At 41.0% G+C, this 20,627-nt stretch overlaps 1 protein-coding gene across 2 annotated transcripts; it reads right to left on the minus strand.

Moving 5' to 3' along the window:
- Positions 1 to 1,098: 1,098 nt before the first annotated feature.
- gldc (glycine dehydrogenase (decarboxylating)) lies at positions 1,099 to 19,575 on the minus strand. 2 transcript variants are annotated; one of them, XM_086315087.1, is made up of 26 exons: positions 19,269 to 19,575; positions 18,248 to 18,547; positions 17,993 to 18,071; positions 14,908 to 15,043; positions 13,931 to 14,095; positions 13,619 to 13,696; positions 12,655 to 12,802; positions 12,304 to 12,500; positions 12,110 to 12,206; positions 11,921 to 12,026; positions 11,526 to 11,665; positions 10,610 to 10,690; positions 10,364 to 10,461; positions 9,620 to 9,704; positions 9,464 to 9,505; positions 9,227 to 9,369; positions 8,512 to 8,587; positions 6,700 to 6,825; positions 6,197 to 6,346; positions 4,314 to 4,426; positions 4,005 to 4,146; positions 3,387 to 3,498; positions 3,184 to 3,279; positions 2,828 to 3,000; positions 2,653 to 2,733; positions 1,099 to 2,160 (listed from the first exon to the last, which is right to left on the minus strand). In XM_086315087.1, the coding sequence occupies exons 2-26, from the start codon at positions 18,533 to 18,535 to the stop codon at positions 2,020 to 2,022; spliced, it is 3,093 nt and encodes a 1,030-aa protein (XP_086171213.1). In that variant the 5' UTR covers positions 18,536 to 18,547; positions 19,269 to 19,575; the 3' UTR covers positions 1,099 to 2,019. The 2 variants fall into 2 exon arrangements, with proteins under 2 accessions (XP_086171213.1, XP_086171212.1); XM_086315086.1 differs by having other exon boundaries at positions 18,248 to 18,933.
- Positions 19,576 to 20,627: the final 1,052 nt, after the last annotated feature.

The following is a 20,627-nucleotide window of genomic DNA, read 5'->3' on the forward strand; positions in this document are numbered from 1 at the left end:
GGTCATTCATCTGTTTGATGGAGATTTTGTCATAATTGATATACTAAATAATTTACCAATGATCAAACTGGGTTTTTTTTTGTTTATATAATGTAAATGGTAAATAAGTCAAGGTTAAGAATGTTTGTTTACCTGGTTATCATAAAAGCAAATGGAAAGTTGTAAAAGGAGATTAACAGTGACCGAGCGCAGAAATACTCCTGAAAGCCCTTTCATGAAGATGGCGGGGGGGGGGTGTGGATCGAGGAAGTACAGCACAGTAGAGCACTTAAGGGTTCCACAGTGTGATGGATTTTGCCATAATGTGGGGAAGACAACAGGTGTTTATTATATTTACCTACTGGTCTGCACAAAGCCCCGGCTTGAATCCCTTTGAAAATCTGGGAAATTAAGTGAAATCTGGAGAGAGATTTGCCAGAGAAGGAACAGCTGGGATTGCTCAGAAGATGTGTGTGAAATTGCGACCGTGGTAGTTTTTGTGAAATTCTTTTGTTTGTGTGTGGAAAGTAAAATAGAAACTAAGACTTTGATGTTTGGAAAAGCTCTAAAAATTCATCTGTTTGACAGCACTTGTGAAATTGTTTAAAACAATAAGTCTTTACACTTTCGTCATGAATTGAATTTTAGCGGCGAGATTTTCCTCAAAAAATAAATAAATTTAGACTATTAATAAGACCGTGTGCCCTTTCTGAAGATTTTTGGTGGTCCGGGCTGATGGGTGGGTTAACGATGGGAAATATCAGCTTCTTTCGTTCGTGGAAACTAACATGTTGAGATTAAGTACACAAAAATCAATTATATGCATAGTTTTTTGGCAAAATGTCTTATTGAGTAGTTTACTAAGCGTATCTTGTTAATCTTCATACAAAACATGTACACACTTTGGAGAGAATGCTTTTAATACATTCATTTTCCTACAGACAAATAGTTTAGATTAGAAAAACTGATTTTAAATGAGGACTACCTACTTTGTTACTACATTAAAAAACATTTTCAAATAAAAGAGATATATTCACAAAAAAGTAACACCTTAAAATAACCATCACTTGTGACCTGATATTGTGTAATGTTTAATTAACTTACCATCAAACAACGTAATGGCTGTTATTTACAAGATTCTTTTATTTATCACACAAATTAATCATAAAATACTGCCGTTTAATCAAACCCGCTGGTGCGCGTTTGGTGCTTAAACTGAACCAAACTGCCAGCAAAGCAAAAACCGGGATGTTGGAGATGCTGAAAACAAAGCCAAATTGCCAGTGAAGCAGGAAAATGTACGACCTCCATATTTACAGTCTACAGCGTTTACTCCATCGACATCTCACTTGCCTACTTACTCTGTAAAACAACTAGTATAAACATTTCAGACTTTACAATTGCCATCCAGATGACTGTTTACATACATGTTAAGTTCACAGCTTAACAGAATCAAATAAAGTTTAATTATCAATTACTCATTCAACTGATGGTTATTATAAAGTGTTACAAAAAAGGCTTAATTACTCCTATACTGACAGTTTAAAAAAAAAAAAAAAAAAAGTTGAAATGAAAGCAGCTATTTTACACAGAACAGAGGCACCAAGAGCAATTACAGATGTCACATTATCTGCACTTGGCTTAAAGTACAGCATTTCAGAGGTGGGCTATGGAGCGGCCTCTGTGTTGAATGGTGCGCTTATTTTCGCAAGCTTGGAATAGCAATAAGTCACACCTTTGGTCAATTTGAGTAGTTCAAGTCAGGGCAAAAGCCTACAACCCCACGAAAAGGGTGCAGTCAGAGAGAGGCCAGTCCCATCATCCACCTCGCACGCTTTTCCACCCGTTACATCAGCGGCAGCTCAGATCTGCTTCACTGTGAAAATTAAGAAACTCGAGGGTCTCCCTGGAGATTTCAGAGCCCTAGTGCAGGTTTTGAGGAAATTTACCACTATATAGAACTTCTATAAAAATCACAGATGTTTAAAATTGGAGGTTTTGTGCGCTGGCTGGACAATGGGACTGAGCCACAGAGAGTATCTAGGAGGAGGCTCTCTTCTCCTCATATGGAGACTCATACACCTCCATGGGTGGGCAGGTGCACATGAGGTTCTGGTCGCCATAGATGTCATCGATCCTGGAGATGCTAGGCCAGAATTTGGTCTCAGGTTTTATGAAGGGCTGTGAAGAAGGGAGAAAAGAGGGGTCAAAAAATTCAAACAATACATTTATACAAAGCTCATTTCAAGTAGCCGGCTTTGCATTAAATGTAAAATGTGAACAGTCAACAAACCCCATTACCAATGTTGACTAAATCAGGGCATCTATAACTTAATTAAAACCAAAACTCTATTGCTAAGTAATCTGAAAAAGTTGTTGGCTACAGGACATGAGACAAATTACACTTCTTATTTTTCACCACTAGAGGGCGATAAATACAAGTTCTTTAAACAGTACAGCTGCTTTCACCGAGTTTGACTTTCCCAAAAGTAACAGGGATTTCATATTATGCATTTTTTCCTGCAACAAAGGAAATATAATTGAAGTTGTTTTGTTTTTGTTTTTCAATTTAATAAAGGAGAAAAATTTACAATATGCATTGCATATTAAGTCAGTTGTAGTCGTTTTGGAGTGTGGGGCATTGAATAAGTCTAATGGGATAAAGGTACTCACCAAGGGGAAGGCAGCACACTCCCTGGAGTAGGGTCTGTCCCAGCTGGATGTTGAGATGCACGCCAAAGAGTGAGGGGCCATCTGCACGCAGGCACAAAGACATACACTTGCATGACGACTTCAGATATCACAGCTTTATATTAACCACTGTATGGTATGTTTTCAGCACAGAAACCTTAAGTGGGTTGATGCGCGAGTCCATCCTTCCCTCCTCGATTTCTGCGATCTCCTGTCTGATGGCTAGCAGGGCGTCGCAGAAACGGTCCATCTCAGCCTTGTCTTCCGATTCTGTAGGCTCAATCATAAGAGTACCTGCCACTGGCCAAGACATAGTGGGTGCATGGAAACCTAGACACAAATAGTAGAGAAGAAAATATATAATACTACTACAATAATAAACAATAGGTATCAATATGCATCTGATAAAAATTATGAAAGGGACATACATACATACATATTCTACAAATACTCAAATCAAAGGTATTTTTTGGCCACCAATGAAACACTGTGGCCGACAGAGTGATGTGGTACCATAATCCTGCAGCCTCTTGGCCACGTCAACAGCCTCAATATTAGCCGTCTTCTTGAATGGCCTCACATCCAGAATGAACTCATGGGCTACAAAACCTGTGCACAAAAAGAAGGAGGGGGGAAAAAAAGATAGTTAGTTATGCGGTTTTATTTATTTTAAAATGAGAGTACATCACTACACGTCCACAGAGACGGCACCATACCTTTCCTGCCTCTGTAAAGGATTTTATAGTGACCTTCCAGCCTCTTGGCCATGTAGTTGGCATTAAGGATGGCCACTTCTGTAGCGTGCCGCAGTCCCCTGGATCCCATCATCTAAACACCAAAACAGAATTAAAGCATCTGGGCTTCAAAAAGCCCAATGTTCAAAAGAACATTTTAATACAGCTTTAATATAACATTTTTCTTTATTAGCAGTATTAGCACTCTGTCCAACAACTGCCCCTCTTTTTGCTTTTCTTTTTATATAATGTGCATATTTCCTCCACCTGCTGGTAAACAGGGTGGAGTTTGGGTGGCGGGCTGCTGCCTCAAAATGTATCAGCTATGTAGAGTAGCTGTTAAAGTTAATGACTTCTTTCCCTGGATGTTTATCACAAATTAACACTTTTGTTCATGTTGTCTTAAGTTGAAGTGAGAGCCAGGTGACCAACTACTCATGTGACAAAAACAGAGCCCAGGAAGTTTTCAGTGACTTGTGACTGTAGACTTTTAAAAATCACACACGGTTAAGTAACAGTTTCAAACATGCTAACAGATTAGTGGAAACGAGTTTACCAATGTGTTTCAATGTGGTCTCAACTCAGTTTATCTGTGCTGACCTTAATGTAAGCCCAGGAGATTGGCAGGATGGCACTGGAGCCCCAGGGAGCTGCGCTGATGGTGCCCAGTGAGCTGCTGATGTTCACTGACTGCATGGAAACCACCGGGTGGCTCGGTAAGAAGGGGGCAAGGTGCGCCTTCCTGATAAGAAATAGATGAATATACTGTCGGGTCAGAGAATCATCACAAAATAAGAACCAAAAAAAAAAAAAAAAAAAAAAAAAAAAAAAAGAAAATAAATTTCTCTTTTTATAAACAAATTCACATCAAACTAGTCACCATTTCTCCCTTTATATCCACTGACTTACACTCCAATTGGCCCCATGCCGGGCCCTCCTCCACCGTGAGGGATGCAGAAGGTTTTGTGCAGGTTTAGGTGAGAAACATCCGACCCGTAATCTCCAGGACGACACAAGCCCACCTTCAAGGCAGAGCAGGAACAAATTTTTTTATTTAAATTAAATATTCTACAGAAAAACCTTGCAAAAACAAGAAAAAAAAAAAAAAACTGATATAAGCTCAGTCTTTACCCTTTTACAAAAAACAGATACAGTGGGAAGCTAAAGTTTGGGCAACCTTGTTAATAGTCATCATTTTCCCGTTGTTACAATAAAAAAAAATAAAATAAAAAAAAGTCAGTTAAATATATCATACAGGAGACACACACAGTGATATTTCAGAAGTGAAATGAAGTTTATTGGATTTACAGAAAGTGTGCAATAATTGTTTAAACAAAATCAGGCAGGTGCATAAATTTGGGCACTGTTGTCATTTTATTGATTCCAAAACCTTTAGAACTAATTACTGGAACTCAAATTGGCTTGGTAAACTCAGTGACCCCTGACCTACATACACAGGTGAATCCAATAATGAGAAAGAGTATTTAAGGGGGTCAATTGTAAGTTTTCCTCCTCTTTTAATTTTCTCTGAAGAGTAGCAACATGGGGGTCTCAAAAACAACTCTCAAATGACCTGGAGACAAAGATTGTTCACCATCATGGTTCAGGGGAAGGATACAGAAAGCTGTCTCAGAGATTTAAGCTGTCTGTTTCCATAGTTAGGAACATATTGAGAAAATGGAAGACCACAGGCTCAGTTCAAGTTAAGGCTCGAAGTGGCAGACCAAGAAAAATCTCGGATACACAGAAGCGACGAATGGTGAGAACAGTTAGAGTCAACCCACAGACCAGCACCAAAGACCTACAACATCATCTTGCAGCCGATGGAGTCACTGTGCATCGTTCAACCATTCAGCACACTTTACACAAGGAGATGCTGTATGCGAGAGTGATTCAGAGGAAGCCTTTTCTCCCCCCACAGCACAAACAGAGCCGCTTGAGGTTTGCTAAAGCACATTTGGACAAGCCAGCTTCATTGCGGAATAAGGTGCTGTGGACTGATGAAACTAAAATTGAGTTATTTGGGCATAACAAGGGGCGTTATGCATGGAGGAAAAAGAACACAGCATTCCAAGAAAAACACCTGCTACCTACAGTAAAATATGGTGGTGGTTCCATCATGCTGTGGGGCTGTGTGGCCAGTGCAGGGACTGGGAATCTTGTCAAAGTTGAGGGACACATGGATTCCACTCAGTATCAGCAGATTCTGGAGACCAAAGTCCAAGAATCAGTGACAAAGCTGAAGCTGCGCCGGGGCTGGATCTTTCAACAAGACGACGACCAGAAACACTGCTCAAAATCCCCCAAGGCATTCATGCAGAGGAACAAGTACAGCGTTCTGGAACGTTCATCTCAGTCCCCAGACCTGAATATTATTGAAAAATCTGTGGTGTGAGTTAAAGACAGCTGTCCATGCTCTGAAGCCATCAAACCTGAATGAACTAGAGATGTTAACCACCACCGTCAACCACAATCCAGACTCTCATTGGAACCTACAGGAAGCGTTTAGAGGCTGTAATTTCTGCAAAAGGCGGATCTGCTAAATATTTATTTCATTTCTTTTTTTATGGTGCCCAAATTTATGCACCTGCCTGATTTTGTTTAAACAATTATTGCACACTTTCTGTAAATCCAATAAACTTCATTTCACTTCTCAAATATCACTGTGTTTCTCCTATATGATATATCTAACTAACATTTTTTATCGTAACAACCAACGATTTATACAGGATAATAAGGACTATTAACAAGGTTGCCCAAACTTTTGCATCCCACTGTACTTATTGCATTACCTGGGCATTCATGTTGGCGCCATCCAGGTACACTTGGCCACCGTTTTTGTGAATAAGGTCACAAACGTCTCCGACATGCTCTTCAAACACACCAAAGGTGGAGGGGTAGGTGATCATCATGGCTGCCAGGTTTGCCTTGTGTTTGTCCACCTGGAAAGATAAACATGTAAAAAAAATAATAATAAAGCTGTGTCACATCATTTACATGAAGTCAAAGTTCCAGTCCTTCATGAACACACTTGGATTAATGAACACATTTGGATTAGAGTGAGGATCGACTTAAGACCAGAGGCATCAAAAGAGCTTGTTTCACAGCGTGAAGGATTGCATGAGTTTACAATAAATGAGGATTATTTTGAGCTGTGAGTCATGCAGAGCAAAAATACTCCAAAAAAATAGATTCCCTTCAAATCCACCTATGAAACTGGACATGTCTGTCTTGGATAAACCTGTTAATATTTGCAGACAACACAAATCTTGTACAACAGCATCCGTTTTCTCACCAGGGCCTTCAGGTGAGACAGATCGATGTTGCCATCCTTATCCACCTCCACCACTTGAACCTTCATTCCTGCCATCTGAGCGCTTGCTGGGTTGGTCCCGTGTGCAGACTTGGGGATTAGACAAACCTGAGGCAATGGGAAAAATAGTCAGCAAAGCAGAACAAGCAAAATGCAGCTTGAGTCATTGTCCTAACCATAATCCAAAGTCACGCCAAAACTGCTGTGACTGCAGGTTATGCAACAAGAGAAACAGAGCCAATTAAAGCCATAGATATTTCAGATCCAAAGTGAAGCTCAATTAAATAAAAACAAAAATAGATATAATTAAATTAGTGAGACTGGTGGCTTAAGCTACTTTTACAATTTCATTTATACAAAAACTTAACTTTTAAGGTCTCAGTGGGAGGAAACTGCAGCTCTCTTTGATCTCTGCTACTAATGAGTAACCTGCCTGCAGGTCATTAACTGATTTTTATCCCTTATTAGGGTGACACGTCTGGCATTTTGCAACCCAGTTTCACAGGCAAACCAGGGCACATGGATCCGGTGTTAGCCAAAAAAAGACATGACTGACCTGAAAAACAGTGCTTTGCTGTCACTCCAGGAACTCTCATTTGACAAAGTCTTAAAACCTCCAAATATGGAGTCTTAAAAAACAGCTAGCCTATGGGATCACAGCATTTTCAGCTCCTTGTTTGCACAAACAGATGCCAGTTTGGACCTTGACTAGTTCCAGGAATCAGGCTACTAAGATTTACTTATTAGGAAGCAATAAAAAAAAATGACAGAAGAGAAAATACTTCAGTACGCTAGTCTTTAATTTTGGGTAGCATCTCATCATCCTTCAACAATCAATAAGAATGTCAGGATACTTTAGGAGCTACTGTTGAGAATGCTTTAACATCACAGATGTTTCAATTTACAACAATAACCCTGTCACTGATGGGGGGGGGGGGGGGTTACCCTGTAGGGCATATGTGCTAATACTCTGTTAGCCTGTCAGTATCAGGAAGGATAATACTGATAGTAAATAGTCTTTACAAGTCAGCAAAGTCTTCTCAATGTCACCTGATTAGATACACCAACAGCTAAACATTGATAACTTAGTTGCCATATGAAGTTCTGCTCAGAAACCTTTGGCACTCATGTGAATGTTGCTTTGATGCATACCATCTGCTTATATATTGTTGCAGACCAAGCGCACCTCAAACAGCAATAGCTCTCCCAATGACAGGAGCATAGTTACTAGGACACTGCAAAAACTGCTCAGGAAAAAGGAAAACATCAGAAGCAGCTGCTCTCAAAAATTCAAGCTCTGCATGCACAGACCAAGCCTGATCCATGGACATGTCACCCTGGACCCCACAGGACCCAAAGAATCTGCCATCCTAGTGCCAGTTGCAAAAGGATTCCTCTGAACTGATAGAAAAACACTTGCCAAGCATTGTGCACTCCGCCCGCCTTTACGTCACCCAAAAAAAGAAGAATTGCACAATGCCAGGGCAGCAACTTTAATGTTGTGGCTAAACAGTGTATATTTGTAAGCACTTTAATTGAAAATGAAACTTAGAAACTCAAAGTTTCTATACCTCCAGGTATTTTTTTTTTTTAAAGTTCAGTGGATCATCATTTTAACTCTAGAGTTTTCAGAAGATGAGGCTCTTCCTCAGAGTCAAGTTTAAATTAAAAAAGGATTCCATTTTCTTGCAGAGACTAGAGACTCTAGCTTAAAATAATTTTGGGTTGGATAAAATAACATAATTAACCATGACTGCAATCCTGTTAGACTTTTGCTCTTTCCAGGACACTTACACTTCTTGAACTCTCCCCCTTTGAGTTCAGGTAGGCTTTTATGGCAGCCAGGCCTGCATATTCTCCCTGAGCACCACTGAAAAATAAGGCAGACACCATAGTCATGCATAGAACACACACAGCCTCAAAGTCCAAAGACCAGTCTGCAGACATTACCAAAAGAGGAGGGAAAGATGGGATGAAGCTAGGTGCATTCTTGGCCAATGTAGCATGCGCCACCATGAACACACTGATAAGCAGTGACAGAGAGCAGAGGTGGGTGTGTCGCTTATCAGCTGTAATATCCTGCAAGTTAATCCTGCAAGTGTGAAACCAGCTATGCACCGCTTTAATAATGTTGCTGAGATTCCCCTTTAAAAGTCGATTGCGAAATTTCTTCCCTTTTAGATTTTCCACAAACTTTTGTGTTGCAAAGGCACCATCCTCATCCTACGTTCAGCACCACTCTCCAATTCAGTGAGCTCTCTGAAATAACGGTTCTTTCACAAATGTTTGTAAAGGAAAACTGTATTGCTAAGTGCTTGCTTTGAGCATTTCCTTCCTTCTGCAGAGGTTCTATGATCCAGAAGGAGGGTTCGGGATAATTTGATTGCACTGCACGGAACCATCAAAGTAATCATCTTAAAGAGGAACATGCTCCCGTCTTTACCAAATATCATGCCCACCCAACTGATACGGTCTGTGCACCAACAAGTACATAATTTTGTGCCCTCACCTGTTTGGCTGGAACGAGATCTTGTCATAGCCTGTCACCTCACAGAGGTCTTTCTCCAGCTGTCTGAAGAGTTTCTGGTAGCCCTCTGCCTGATCCAGGGGCACGAAAGGATGGATGTTGGCAAACTCCCTCCATGTGATGGGCTGTCAGAGGATACAGCAGTGAGACATAATTACTCAAAAGCATTTCATGTTACACCTGAAGAAAACTGAAAAACTAGTTCCTGTTTTTACTCACCATGAGCTCTGATGAGCTGTTTAGCTTCATGGTACAGGAGCCCTGAAAATAAAAACTTTTTTTTTTCCCACTACTTTATCACACTAGTATAAAGCATGCTATAAATTTCAACTATCTGTGAACCTGAACCTCTGCCTTGACTTATGGTAGCCTCACCAGGGGTATCATGCTGTGGACTAAGGAGAGGTCCTTATTCTCCAGACGCTTCATATATCTCACAATGTTGGTCTCAGAATGGTAACTGAAGGAAAAAACAAGAAGCAGAGACACGAACACTTAGAGGGCTCGCATGGCAATAATGCTATGTTTTGGATCTTGGACATGCAGCAGCCAACCAAGACTGCTCCAGAAACACCGCAAATACCCTAAAGCACCGACTCTCCAAATTTCCACATCCCAAACACATCAATCATACGAGCGACACGTTCATACCACAACCTCTTTAAAAGGGATAAATTACAAAAGTAAGGTTAAAAATTCTCATGCATTACAGCTTTCATTGATGAGGCAGTAACAGTTCAACATGGGTATCGTCTTTGGAGTTGTTACACCCTTAGAATATGGTCAATCCAAAGTGGCCCCACCCCACTGCTAACAATACTCTAGCTCAATATTGGGGAGATGGTCCAAATGTTGTGGCTGATCTGTGCACACACTACCTAAGGTTAACTAAAAGTTTTACCCTCTTTATGTCAAGGATCATGTCAAAGAATAAACGTAGGGCTCAGACACAGGAAGCCTGGATACAAGACTGCATTTATGGAACTACTGGTGTTGTAAGATATGACTGCAACACCATTAAAGTTCTTATTGTGCAGTTAATCAAAGGTTATTACAGCTAAAATGCCACACACACACACACTTCTTGGGAACAGTACAGTCCTTAAACTGGGAACAGACCTGTTGAAGACCTGGTGTGTAAGGTATTTGCTTGTCCTCTTGAAAGGACTTCCCATGATCCCCTTCACCCGCTCGCCCATCTTTTCAGCTATCAGCTCCTGAAAGGTTCAAATTAAAGCCAAGTCATTCTCTCACCAATCTCCATAACCATAAAACAATAACTGCTCAAATTAAAAACCAATAACATATTAAGTAATGAATAACTTAGACAGCACAAACAAACAATGGAAGTAACCATCAACATACAGCAGAAGATTCACAGCCAAAGACCCAGAGCAAGTCATCCAAATCCCTCTCAGTCACCGTTTCATCGAGAGAGACGCCCAACTGTTCAAAGAGAAGACAAGAGGATTTTTTTTTTTTTTTTTTTTTAAAGTGTTCCATCGACTCAAGTCTTTCACCCTAAACAGTAAAAAAAGGGGGGGGGGGGGGGGTGAAAACTTGAGACTAGCACTTGTTCTGACAGCTTATCTATAACAAACAGTGGGTTTGTTTGCAATCCCAGCTCGGTGAAATTGAAAATTTGTACTGCAGAAAAGTTAATTAGGGAACATTGACACTGATCTCAGGAATGCCAAGTGATTTATGTATCAATCCATTCATTATACATTACATGCATCATTTGTAGATTTGTCAATATGTTTAAACCAATGAACCTGCTGTTATGCACTCCTATATTTTGGCTCTTCCTGTATGAGTGAGGAAGTGTGTTAGACTAGCTAAAAAGTCACATCCACTCTTACAAAGTTTAAATTGGATTCACTGGTTCTTGATCCTCTCAAGAATTCTCTTTTGCACCCAACATTTTTCCCCACATGTCCAATTACAGGATTTTTCATCTTACCCAGTTTTAGATCTAATTAATGTGCTAAACTTCCCTTCATCCCTATAAGCCATATTCAGAGTTTTCTAGGAGCTACAACAATCAGTTGCTTCTGGGCAAAGATCCCCTATCCCCTCCCATTTCAGCCTGAAAACTACTGCAGGAAGAAAAAAAAAAAAGTTTCTGCATATACATGAGGCAGCATTAATTTCCACTCCTTTTTTTGCAGTGCACCAATTACAAAGCATTATCCAAAAACTGCAAGTCGCTGCACTTCTGCAGGCTTAGACCACCTTAATCAGTCCAGCGCTTTCCCCAAAACATTTTTTTGATCCTCACCACTCCATCGGCGTAGACTCGCAGGTTTATCTTCCTCTGCTCAGCTCTCTCCAGGATATCTTTGGCAGCCACGCTACAGCTGATCTTTAGTGTGTCAAAGAACATTTCGCTCTGCAGCCGGTGTCCCGCTCTCTTCAGACCTGAAAGAAAATGTACGAATTAACTGTGCACGGCATGTTTACGGGGAGAAGTTTGGATAAAGACAAAGAACAGAAATTTGGTGACATATTTGTCTCTATCCAGTCTTTAACCACTCATTACTGAGAACGTGCACAAAGTAAAATGAGAAATTCGCAGTTCACAAGGAGGAAAGCATTTTTTTTTTTTAAATAACAATTTCTCAATTTGAGTGAGGACTGAAGTTTTACTGCAATGTTGCATATATATTTATATACCTTCTGCAAGGATCAAAGCAGCACCATGTGTCCTCTTCGCAATGTGTTTTAGTCCCTGGGGGCCATGATACAGTGCATACATAGCAGCCATATTGGCCAGCAGAGCCTAGGAAAACAGTAAATTTTTGTAATTAATTTAGAGTAATGCATTTTACCAAAATGAAGGACTCATATAAACCTGGATCGTACCTGCGCAGTGCAAATGTTGCTGGTTGCCTTATCTCTGCGGATGTGCTGCTCTCTGGTCTGCAGTGCAAGACGATACACTTCTTTACCAGCTGCATCTCTGCAACAACAGCATAGCATTCAACCATCTTACTACTGTCATCAGTTTACTCAGAAAAGAAGATTAGCAATCTTGAACCCTGAAGGTCGCTTCTCACTTGGTGACTCCAACCATTCTGCCAGGCATCATCCGGACCAGGTTTTCTCTAACCGCAAAAAAGGCAGCATGTGGACCGCCGTAGCAAAGAGGAACCCCAAACCGCTGGGAACTGCCCAGTGCGATATCAACACCAAATTCTCCAGGGGGACGTAGCACACACAGTGCCAATAGGTCTGTGGCACAGCAAGCCAGGGCCTGGACAGGAGATAAAAACCAATCTCAGCAGTGGAAATGAACAAAGATGTTCCCATTTGTTATTAAGATCATTCTTAAGCCTAATTATATCCCCTGCTCCCACGGTTCTTTTGGGGAGCTTTTACATTTCTTTTTGTGGTTAAAGCTTTCTTACCCCGCCCTTGTGTGCTTGATCTACAAGCGCAGTGAAGTCTTCCACTCTGCCATCAGTGTCTGGATATTGAAACAGCACACCGCTCACATCTTGTCCACTGAAGTCCATCTCATGAGGCAGCTTTAGAACAGTTTTTACCCCAATATAGCTGCAACACAGCAGTCAAAACTTGAATGATCAAAATACAGACATAGGATGCAATCAAACTTGTGCCCAAATTAAAAAAAAATAAAAATATCAATACCCCCAATTTAAATTCCCCTTCAAGGTAGTATTTTTGTGCAGTTCTGGACCACTTCAAGTACCCCTGCAGCTACATTTCAATCTCCCCGTTCAGGTCTGAACACTTGGATGAGCAAACTTTGTCTTGTGTGTAAAAGTCACACAACATTGACGTAGACGATCATCGTTAGCAATGGACGCAAGGCTCCATCAATTCAAAAACGGAACAGTGAAACAGCCAGTGTCTAAGACTAAATGCAATGCATCAGGTCAGGAAACACCACCAAGGCCACATCCTGACCTCAACTGGGATGTGTTCCAGGGTGCAACCGCTCACCGGCAGCATGAAATACCAGTGTTGCACATCACCAAGCCTTCTTGCCAGGTTTGGCACCCTGCCACTTTGTCCTCTTCCCCAAAATAAAACTAACTTAACGGGCTGTCATTTTGTCAGCATGAAGACGATCCAGGACACACTGCAAAGGCAAGTAAATGTAGCAGGAGAGCTGACGTGGTCCAGGGTGCACAAAGACAGAACCCCGAGGAGGACATATGATGGCACAACAGAGAATACACCTCAGGGAATTTAAAAAAAAATAAAATAAAATAAAGTTGCCTAGGACAACACCTTTGCAATATTTTTTACTTCAATCTTGTAATTTTAATATTAAAGATATTTAGATTCTTTTTTATGATTTACTGTTACTGGAGACCTCATACATTGACTGTCTATGATGCATACTTAGCTCTGGTCTGCACTACAGCAATAGTCTGGGGATGGCAGCGTGGGTCAACGTAGAAGGTTCTTCTTTTGTTTTGTCTGTGAGAAGCAAAAATCAATAACAGACCACTGTAAGGCAGGTTTAATACACACACACTACATCTTGAATCTACAACAGGTGGCACAGACTACGATCCATTCTAGTGGCCAAAATATAATTTCACAAGACTATATTCAAGATTCTTCATTTCGTTGTTCTCGTGACAATGACAATAAAGTTTCTGATTCTGATCAACTGAGCACTTTTGTCTAAACAGGTCAGCATGTAAATACCTGTGACAGAGCTGCATGGCCTCAGCAGCAGCAGTTCCCTCATCAAGCAGAGAGGCGTTAGCCACAGGCATGCCTGTGATGTCACAGATCATGGTCTGGTAGTTGAGAAGAGACTCCAGGCGACCCTGAGCGACCTCAGGCTGGTAAGGGGTGTACTGAGTGACCCTGTGAACAAAACCCAAAACAATGATTCAACAGAGCGAGACTGGACAGAAGAACAATAGCACAAAGTCGATGGCATTTATGGACCCAAGACTGGTCAGGGGAGGCCATTGTATGTCTTCTCTGACCCTAAGAGTTTAGAGAAAATGTGGGTCGGAATAGCTGACTTGGAACTGTGTGAAAGAAAATTTTGTTCAGCAAAACATTGGAGCAATGCAGTTCTCACAAGACCAAGTGAAATCAAATCACAAGACTTCTTATTGAGGGCACGTTACTCTGCACCATGACAGTTAAGCTTCAAATTAGTATCCCAAATTTAGGAATAAATATCATTAATTGTCCACAGAAGAAACCAGCTGTTACAGGAAAAATGATTCTATGTTTCTGTACCTTCTTTTAAATGTGCAAGCATGCCCTTTTGTCTATGGTTAGATTAGTTTAGAATTATCTTTTTAGACTTTCTCAGCAAAGACATACTGTTTTGGGACATATTGTTTTAGATTGTTTTATCTCTCACAGCTTTCTCCCAGCTCTCTGCTGACGAGACTAGCGCCACATATGGAGTTGTTTATTTTATCTGTTTTGTATTTTTCTTATCCTGTTCTCACTGTCTTTCCTATAAAAAGTGCCCAGCCTCTGTACACGTTGTGAGTTGTTCTTAGCAGCTCACCCGTGTACACGTTTGATAAAGAAAGTAACTTCGTGTCATTGTGTCTTTATTTCTCCTGGGTTTTTTTACAGAGTTTTCCCCCAACACCAGCTCACACCACTTTTGTCACATTTCTTCCGATCCAAGGTAGCCTGACGGCACTCACCAGCCTGCATTCTCCAGGAGGTTGCGCTGGATGGGCGGCGGTACGGAGCAGTTGTAGTAACCCATGCCGATGTAGGACCTCCATACTTTGTTTTTTGATGCAATCTTTTGAAGGGACTCCAGAACTTCATTCTCACCTGCAAAATATTTAAAAGGAAGCTGTTTAAACTTATTCCAAACAACAGTCACTGAGTCATAAGTGAGAAATACAGGATGTTGGTAAGTGTTAAAACAGTTCTACTTAAATTACATCATGTGATACATCTGTCATGTCTGCTGCTAAACAACAACAACAACACCTGTCTGAAGGTCTGATGAACAACATTGCACCCCTCACGTGAGCCACTGATTGTGTAACAAGATGAAGAAAATCATTATAGTGAGCAGTCAGGTGGTCTAAATAGTTTTTTTTTTTTTAAAAAGTCAGTGAAATCCAATGCTAATCTGTTTTCTACTGAGAGCCTCAACCATCTTTTTCATATCACTAATAACATAAAATTTTAATACTGAGAGAAATACATCTTATGTTCCCTAAAAACTGGCCCCAAAATCTAGTACATATTGTTACTTCCTCAATTTCATTAAGCTTCATTTCCCAGTCCTGTAAGGGAGCTCTGCCAGGACACAACCAGCCTCTGAGATTCCTCTGGCCTTTCTGGCTGCCTAGCAACTCCAAGGAATGGACAATACCACCCGTTTGAACCAAGAGTCCTGGCTACTCCCGTTTTGGTGAAAGGAGGACACCTCTAGTCGTGGTGGCGTGAGGGACCACAGCCAGTATACAAGTGAATATTTACAGCTTCTTTAAAAGATGGGGGGGAAAGGCAGAAGTATTCGGAAATTCAGGACAAACTATAAATAAAAGTACATTTGGAGATGACGCTCAGGGTGAGTTGATGAGACGTGCGAACCGGAGTTCGTTTCAGTTGGACTGCTTTCCCATGGTCCCAGAGTTCTACAGGGCAGCAAAAAAAGCTGATTCACAACCATCCAGGAGGTCTATTGTTGAAGAGAGAATCCTTTGCTGGCTTTGCAAACTGAAGCCCTTCAAAGCTGAACAAGCAGAAAACCAGCACGGCCTCCAGTTTGTTCCTTCAGCATGGCTTGTTGCATTATGAAAACTGACAGTGTCAGGAGGGGCTGACATACAGGCAGGTCAGCGTCACTCTGGCTAATAGACACGTTAGAGTACCTGAGCATTAGAAACCTCTTATAAAGATCCTTTTATTACTATAAATGTTAAATTTAGAAAAACTGTCATGACTTAGCTCTTTCGACTGTGCATAAAGAGCTCAGTCATCATTCATTGCAAGTGTAAAGGTTTTAGACATGCCTCAAATCAATAGCCTGGCATTAAGTTGGGTGCAATTCAATTTCACCATTTATTGACCCCAATTAAGACTTTGAGCTAATACACATTGGTCTGTTTTGATTGCATGCCCCCCCCCCCCTTTTTTTTTCCCCCTCATAATTGATTGAGCATCAATTATTTTTTTGCTTATCCAAGTTCATAAGCATACAGTCATGGTAAAAGCAAAGTACTCTCTCTTTCGGTTTTACATATCAGGACATTACAATGTCTTAAATTAGGACATGTTTTTGCAGCCACATGACCCGGGCACCTTGCAGTCAGATTCGACCTTCAACTCCTCTGTATACCCAAGTATTCTGGAGTCAAATGTGAGGCCATCTGTCCAACAGCTAAAGCTTGACTGAAACTGGGTCATACAACAGGACAATGATCCCAAGCACAGCAGAAAATCTACAACAGAATCTCTAAAGGAAAAAAGAAAGGGGTAGGGGGGAATCAAGGTGTTGCAATGGCCTAGTCAAAGTCCAGACCTCAACCTGATTGATATGCTGAATGGAAGTACCTTCAGAGAGCTGTGCATAAATGAAACCTCAACAACCTGAAGCAATGCCGTAAAGAAGAGTGGGCCCAAATTCCTCCACAATGAGGCGAGAGATTGAAACGATTACTAAAAAGTTACCGCTGCTAAAGGTAGTTAAATTACACTTTGTTTGTCACTAACTGCTTCTGCATTTTAGTTTTTGCTAAACATCTAAAGACATTGTGTGATATGTCATGTTCATCAGGGGTTGTATCTGTCTAATTTGATGACCTGAGGTCTGTACTGTGAAGCAGGATTTCATGTCATCCAGGTAACTTCAGCATTGAATCTGGATTTTCTGTATTAAGAAGGTCATTCTTAGCAGGGTGAGCCATATCTGTGAAACCATGGTAACTTATGCTGCTTTTTTATTTATATATGTAATGTTTTTAATCTCCTGTCTCTCCAGCCCTATTTTTGCACATTTGATAGGAACAGGCCTACTTCACAAAACAAACTGAGCAAAAATACAGCTCCACATGAAAATACACGTTAATTCACACAGAAAGCCATCAGCTTAGAGCTGAAAAAGCCGCAGCTTAAAAAGCGTTAAAAAGATTGACTGCTGTATAGGATTAAACACAGCAGTCTGCGTCTGCTGCTGAAATGTAGGCTATCCGTGTTGTATAGGAGCAAGAAAAAAACCCATCCATGCATCATCATGAAACCACCTTATTAGGATCCCCGGCTGTGATGTAACGTAACGTGAACGCTGTAACCAGATTGAACTGGACTTGGGACCGGAGCTCAAGGCTAAACTTTACACTCCAGTTGCCATCCTATGAGCATCGGCTTCCCAACAGGAGATTGGTGCCGCTCGCCGAGTTTCGCAAAAACAACTCCAAATATGTTCAAAGGAAGACTTAACAGGGGAGAGCGCTCCGCGCCACACAATAGAAGGGCAACCTACATTTCAGCCTCTCACTTGGCTTCATTCAGCGCCCGTTGGGTGTGGGAAAAGCTCGACATGTTTTTAAAAAAAATAAATTAAAATTTGAAATAAAGCGGCACAATATGAGGTTAACACTTATTCCCGCTCCACACACACACACTTATTTGAATTACATTTACAATTTGAAATTGAGATTGGTGGCGCATCGAGGGAGATTTAGGCAGCAGCTTGCAGCGCTATAATAACAGGAAGAGATTCAGCTACTGTTTCACTAACATACGTGCACATCAGGCCAAACTTACAGACTGGATCATCCATCTTCAAGCTCCTCTGCAGACGGATAGAAGATGGTACTGTGTTTTCAATCAACTGGTCGACTGACTGTAGGAAAAAGGGGAAGTTTAATGAACAAAGGCGCGTAAACCGCTACCCAGTGACATAAACACGCCACTCAGTGCAGGTGTTTTTGTGCTGAAACTTGTCTTAATGAAAATGAAAGGAGTGGGTTTTTTTGCGCCCATTTCATAGAGGGAGGGAAACAGCGACGTAAATCTTACCTCGAGTCCCAGAACATCCAACATGTCTCTCTTCTCCTTCTCACCTGGACCGATGTGGCGCTCAGCAAAATCATCATGTCTGGGTAAAATCCTTTCTATCTGCCTGGAGGAGACGGTTGCAGAGGTCCTCAGAGCCCGGGCTGATGTTGTTAGGGATGCGCAGCTGTTTCGGATCTTGCACTGAAGTTTCCAAACCACGCGGCTCTTATCGCTCAAATGCCTGCGCGGTGCGCCGGGATTCACCGACTTGGCTAAAAAGACCCCCCAGGACTTGGCGCAGCTCTGCATCTCTAAATCACACTGCGAGACAAGCGTGCAGAAACTGGTGAAGCCTTTCCCTCCCTTAACTCAGTAGACTTTCTACCCACTGAGACCGGCGCAGGAGATACAGCCAACTCCTTCAAACTGCTGAGTTTATACGGCTGCACAGTTGCACAAGAGCGGACCAATCAGAGCGGAGACGCTGCGTGACGCGGTGACGAGCCCCGGCTAACCAGCTGCTCAACTTTTCACGTGCCCGTAATTGAGCAAGAATAATAAGGTTGGGTATGGATCCGGAATTATTTCATCAGTCGACCCGCCAAGAATACATACAGGAACAGGACGTGCTGCGAGTGCAAGTGGTTACACCTGAACTTTAAACACACGTTATTTGTGTTTTCCAGTTTCACAAACAAAGCCACAACCTGTGAGATGAAAACATGCCAATAAATCGTTGTTTAAAGAAAGATAAAAATAATCTGTAATAAAACAACTTAATCCACAACAGCTCAATAAATAGAATAAACACACAAGTAACTAAAAGAAATTACACAGAATAAAGATATTTCAGGTAAAGAAACACTAAAGGAGCTCAATAAGCTAATTGAGTGAAAAATCTTTATAAAAGGAAATGAAAAGCTATGGGAAAAGTGAATACACTGTAATAAAGTGGGTCTATAAGATAGACAGTTTAAAAAATCAGTAAAGTCAAATAAAATTATTAGAAACTGGCTTATTAAATTAGTTAAAACACACTCACAGCAAATGTCAGATGATATTAAAGTGTCTCCGCAGCTGTTTCAGATCTTGAACGTAAGTTTCCAAACCACACAGGTCTTATCTCAGTGGTGAACGCTGTCGCTCTATTCTGTGTAGATGACTTTGGGAAATATAATCTGTACACCCTTTGGTGACTGTGCAGGGATGAAATAAACTACATAAGAGAGCAGATTATTCTCTGCTGTGCTGTAAAGAGTTCTTGCATGTGGTTATTATAGATTGCTGCCTGTCCAGTCAGTGATGCAGAGAGTCGATAGCTGTTCTTCTCACCACAGCTTCAGTTGAGCTCTGATCGGTTTACTTATTTCTCTCACACACACTACTTCCTGGTGAGTCATTCAGACTTGTTTTACCTGTTACTGCCATCTCTGATTTGCAAATTTCATATTTTAAAATAGGGGTGGAAAATATGTTAATCGTTCAAAAATATAATTCACAAGTCAAAAGCATTGTGGTGCCTCACAGCAAGAAGGCAGGGTTCAAGTCCACTGGCCTTCTGGGGCCCTTCTTGCGCACTTGGGCATGTTTTCAACTGGTATTAGGGCTTCTTCCCACAGTCCAAACACATGCAATGGTGGACACCCCAGCAAATTAACCCCAACATCAGTCTATGCAGTGCTTTCTCAAGAGCTACATTTCAGACTCTATAGGCCTCAGTTAGCATGTTTAATGTTAATGGAAGAATGTCTGTTGGACACACAAGACCCAAAGTGCAGAGCATGCAAAGAAGAAAAGATAAACTTTAAGTTATTGTTGTCAACTGTGGTTCTACAAGCTACTGAATCATGGAGTTTACTTTCTCACAAAACTACATAGAGTTTGGGGAAAAGTTTATCACATGACTGTATGTGATTTAACTTGTACAATACTGCCTGCACTAAAACAAAGGTGTCATTGAAATGTGTTTTTCTAATAACAGGTTAAGGACAAATAAGGAGACCTTTGGTTTAATTCTGTTTGCATGTTACAGTTTTACAGCACAAGGAAATAGGTGTTGGAAAGAAGAAAACAAAAGTTAATAGTTAAGACACACTTGGCAAGCATCATGGTGATGTAGAAGGTAGATGTGGATGAAAGCATCTGAGAAAAACTAGCTTTCCAGGGTAAACTTTCCAGGTAAAATCCCCCCTCCCCCCTTCATTTTCCTTAATCTAAATAATATATAAATATAAGGTGAAACAATGCCTTCAAGGTTTCTAGTGTTATGCTAATGTGCTGCTAAGCTCCCACTGAATTGAGTTTCACTACAAGGCTCAGTGAAGATCTAGTGAAAAAACATTTGGCAGAAACTCAGATTTACAAACATCTGATTAAAAATTGATCGAATAATCTTAAAACG

The sequence above is a fragment of the Aulonocara sp. 'chitande type north' Nkhata Bay genome, linkage group LG12, assembly GCF_057382095.1.
Source record: "Aulonocara sp. 'chitande type north' Nkhata Bay isolate Kocher_YH1m ecotype deep benthic linkage group LG12, A_spYH_male_GT1.1, whole genome shotgun sequence".
Lineage (NCBI taxonomy): Eukaryota > Metazoa > Chordata > Actinopteri > Cichliformes > Cichlidae > Aulonocara > Aulonocara sp. 'chitande type north' Nkhata Bay.

Excerpts from the sequence above, each read along its gene's own strand:
- gldc (XM_086315087.1), bottom strand. The coding sequence starts at position 18,535 with ATGCAGAGCTGCGCCAAGTCCTGGGGGGTCTTTTTAGCCAAGTCGGTG. Across the intron at positions 14,096-14,907 it reads CTCCTGGAGAATGCAGGCTG|GGTCACTCAGTACACCCCTT; the intron begins GTGAGTGCCGTC and ends TTTTGTTCACAG. Across the intron at positions 6,826-8,511 it reads AGGGGGAGAGTTCAAGAAGT|GTTTGTCTAATCCCCAAGTC; the intron begins GTAAGTGTCCTG and ends CCATTGCCTCAG.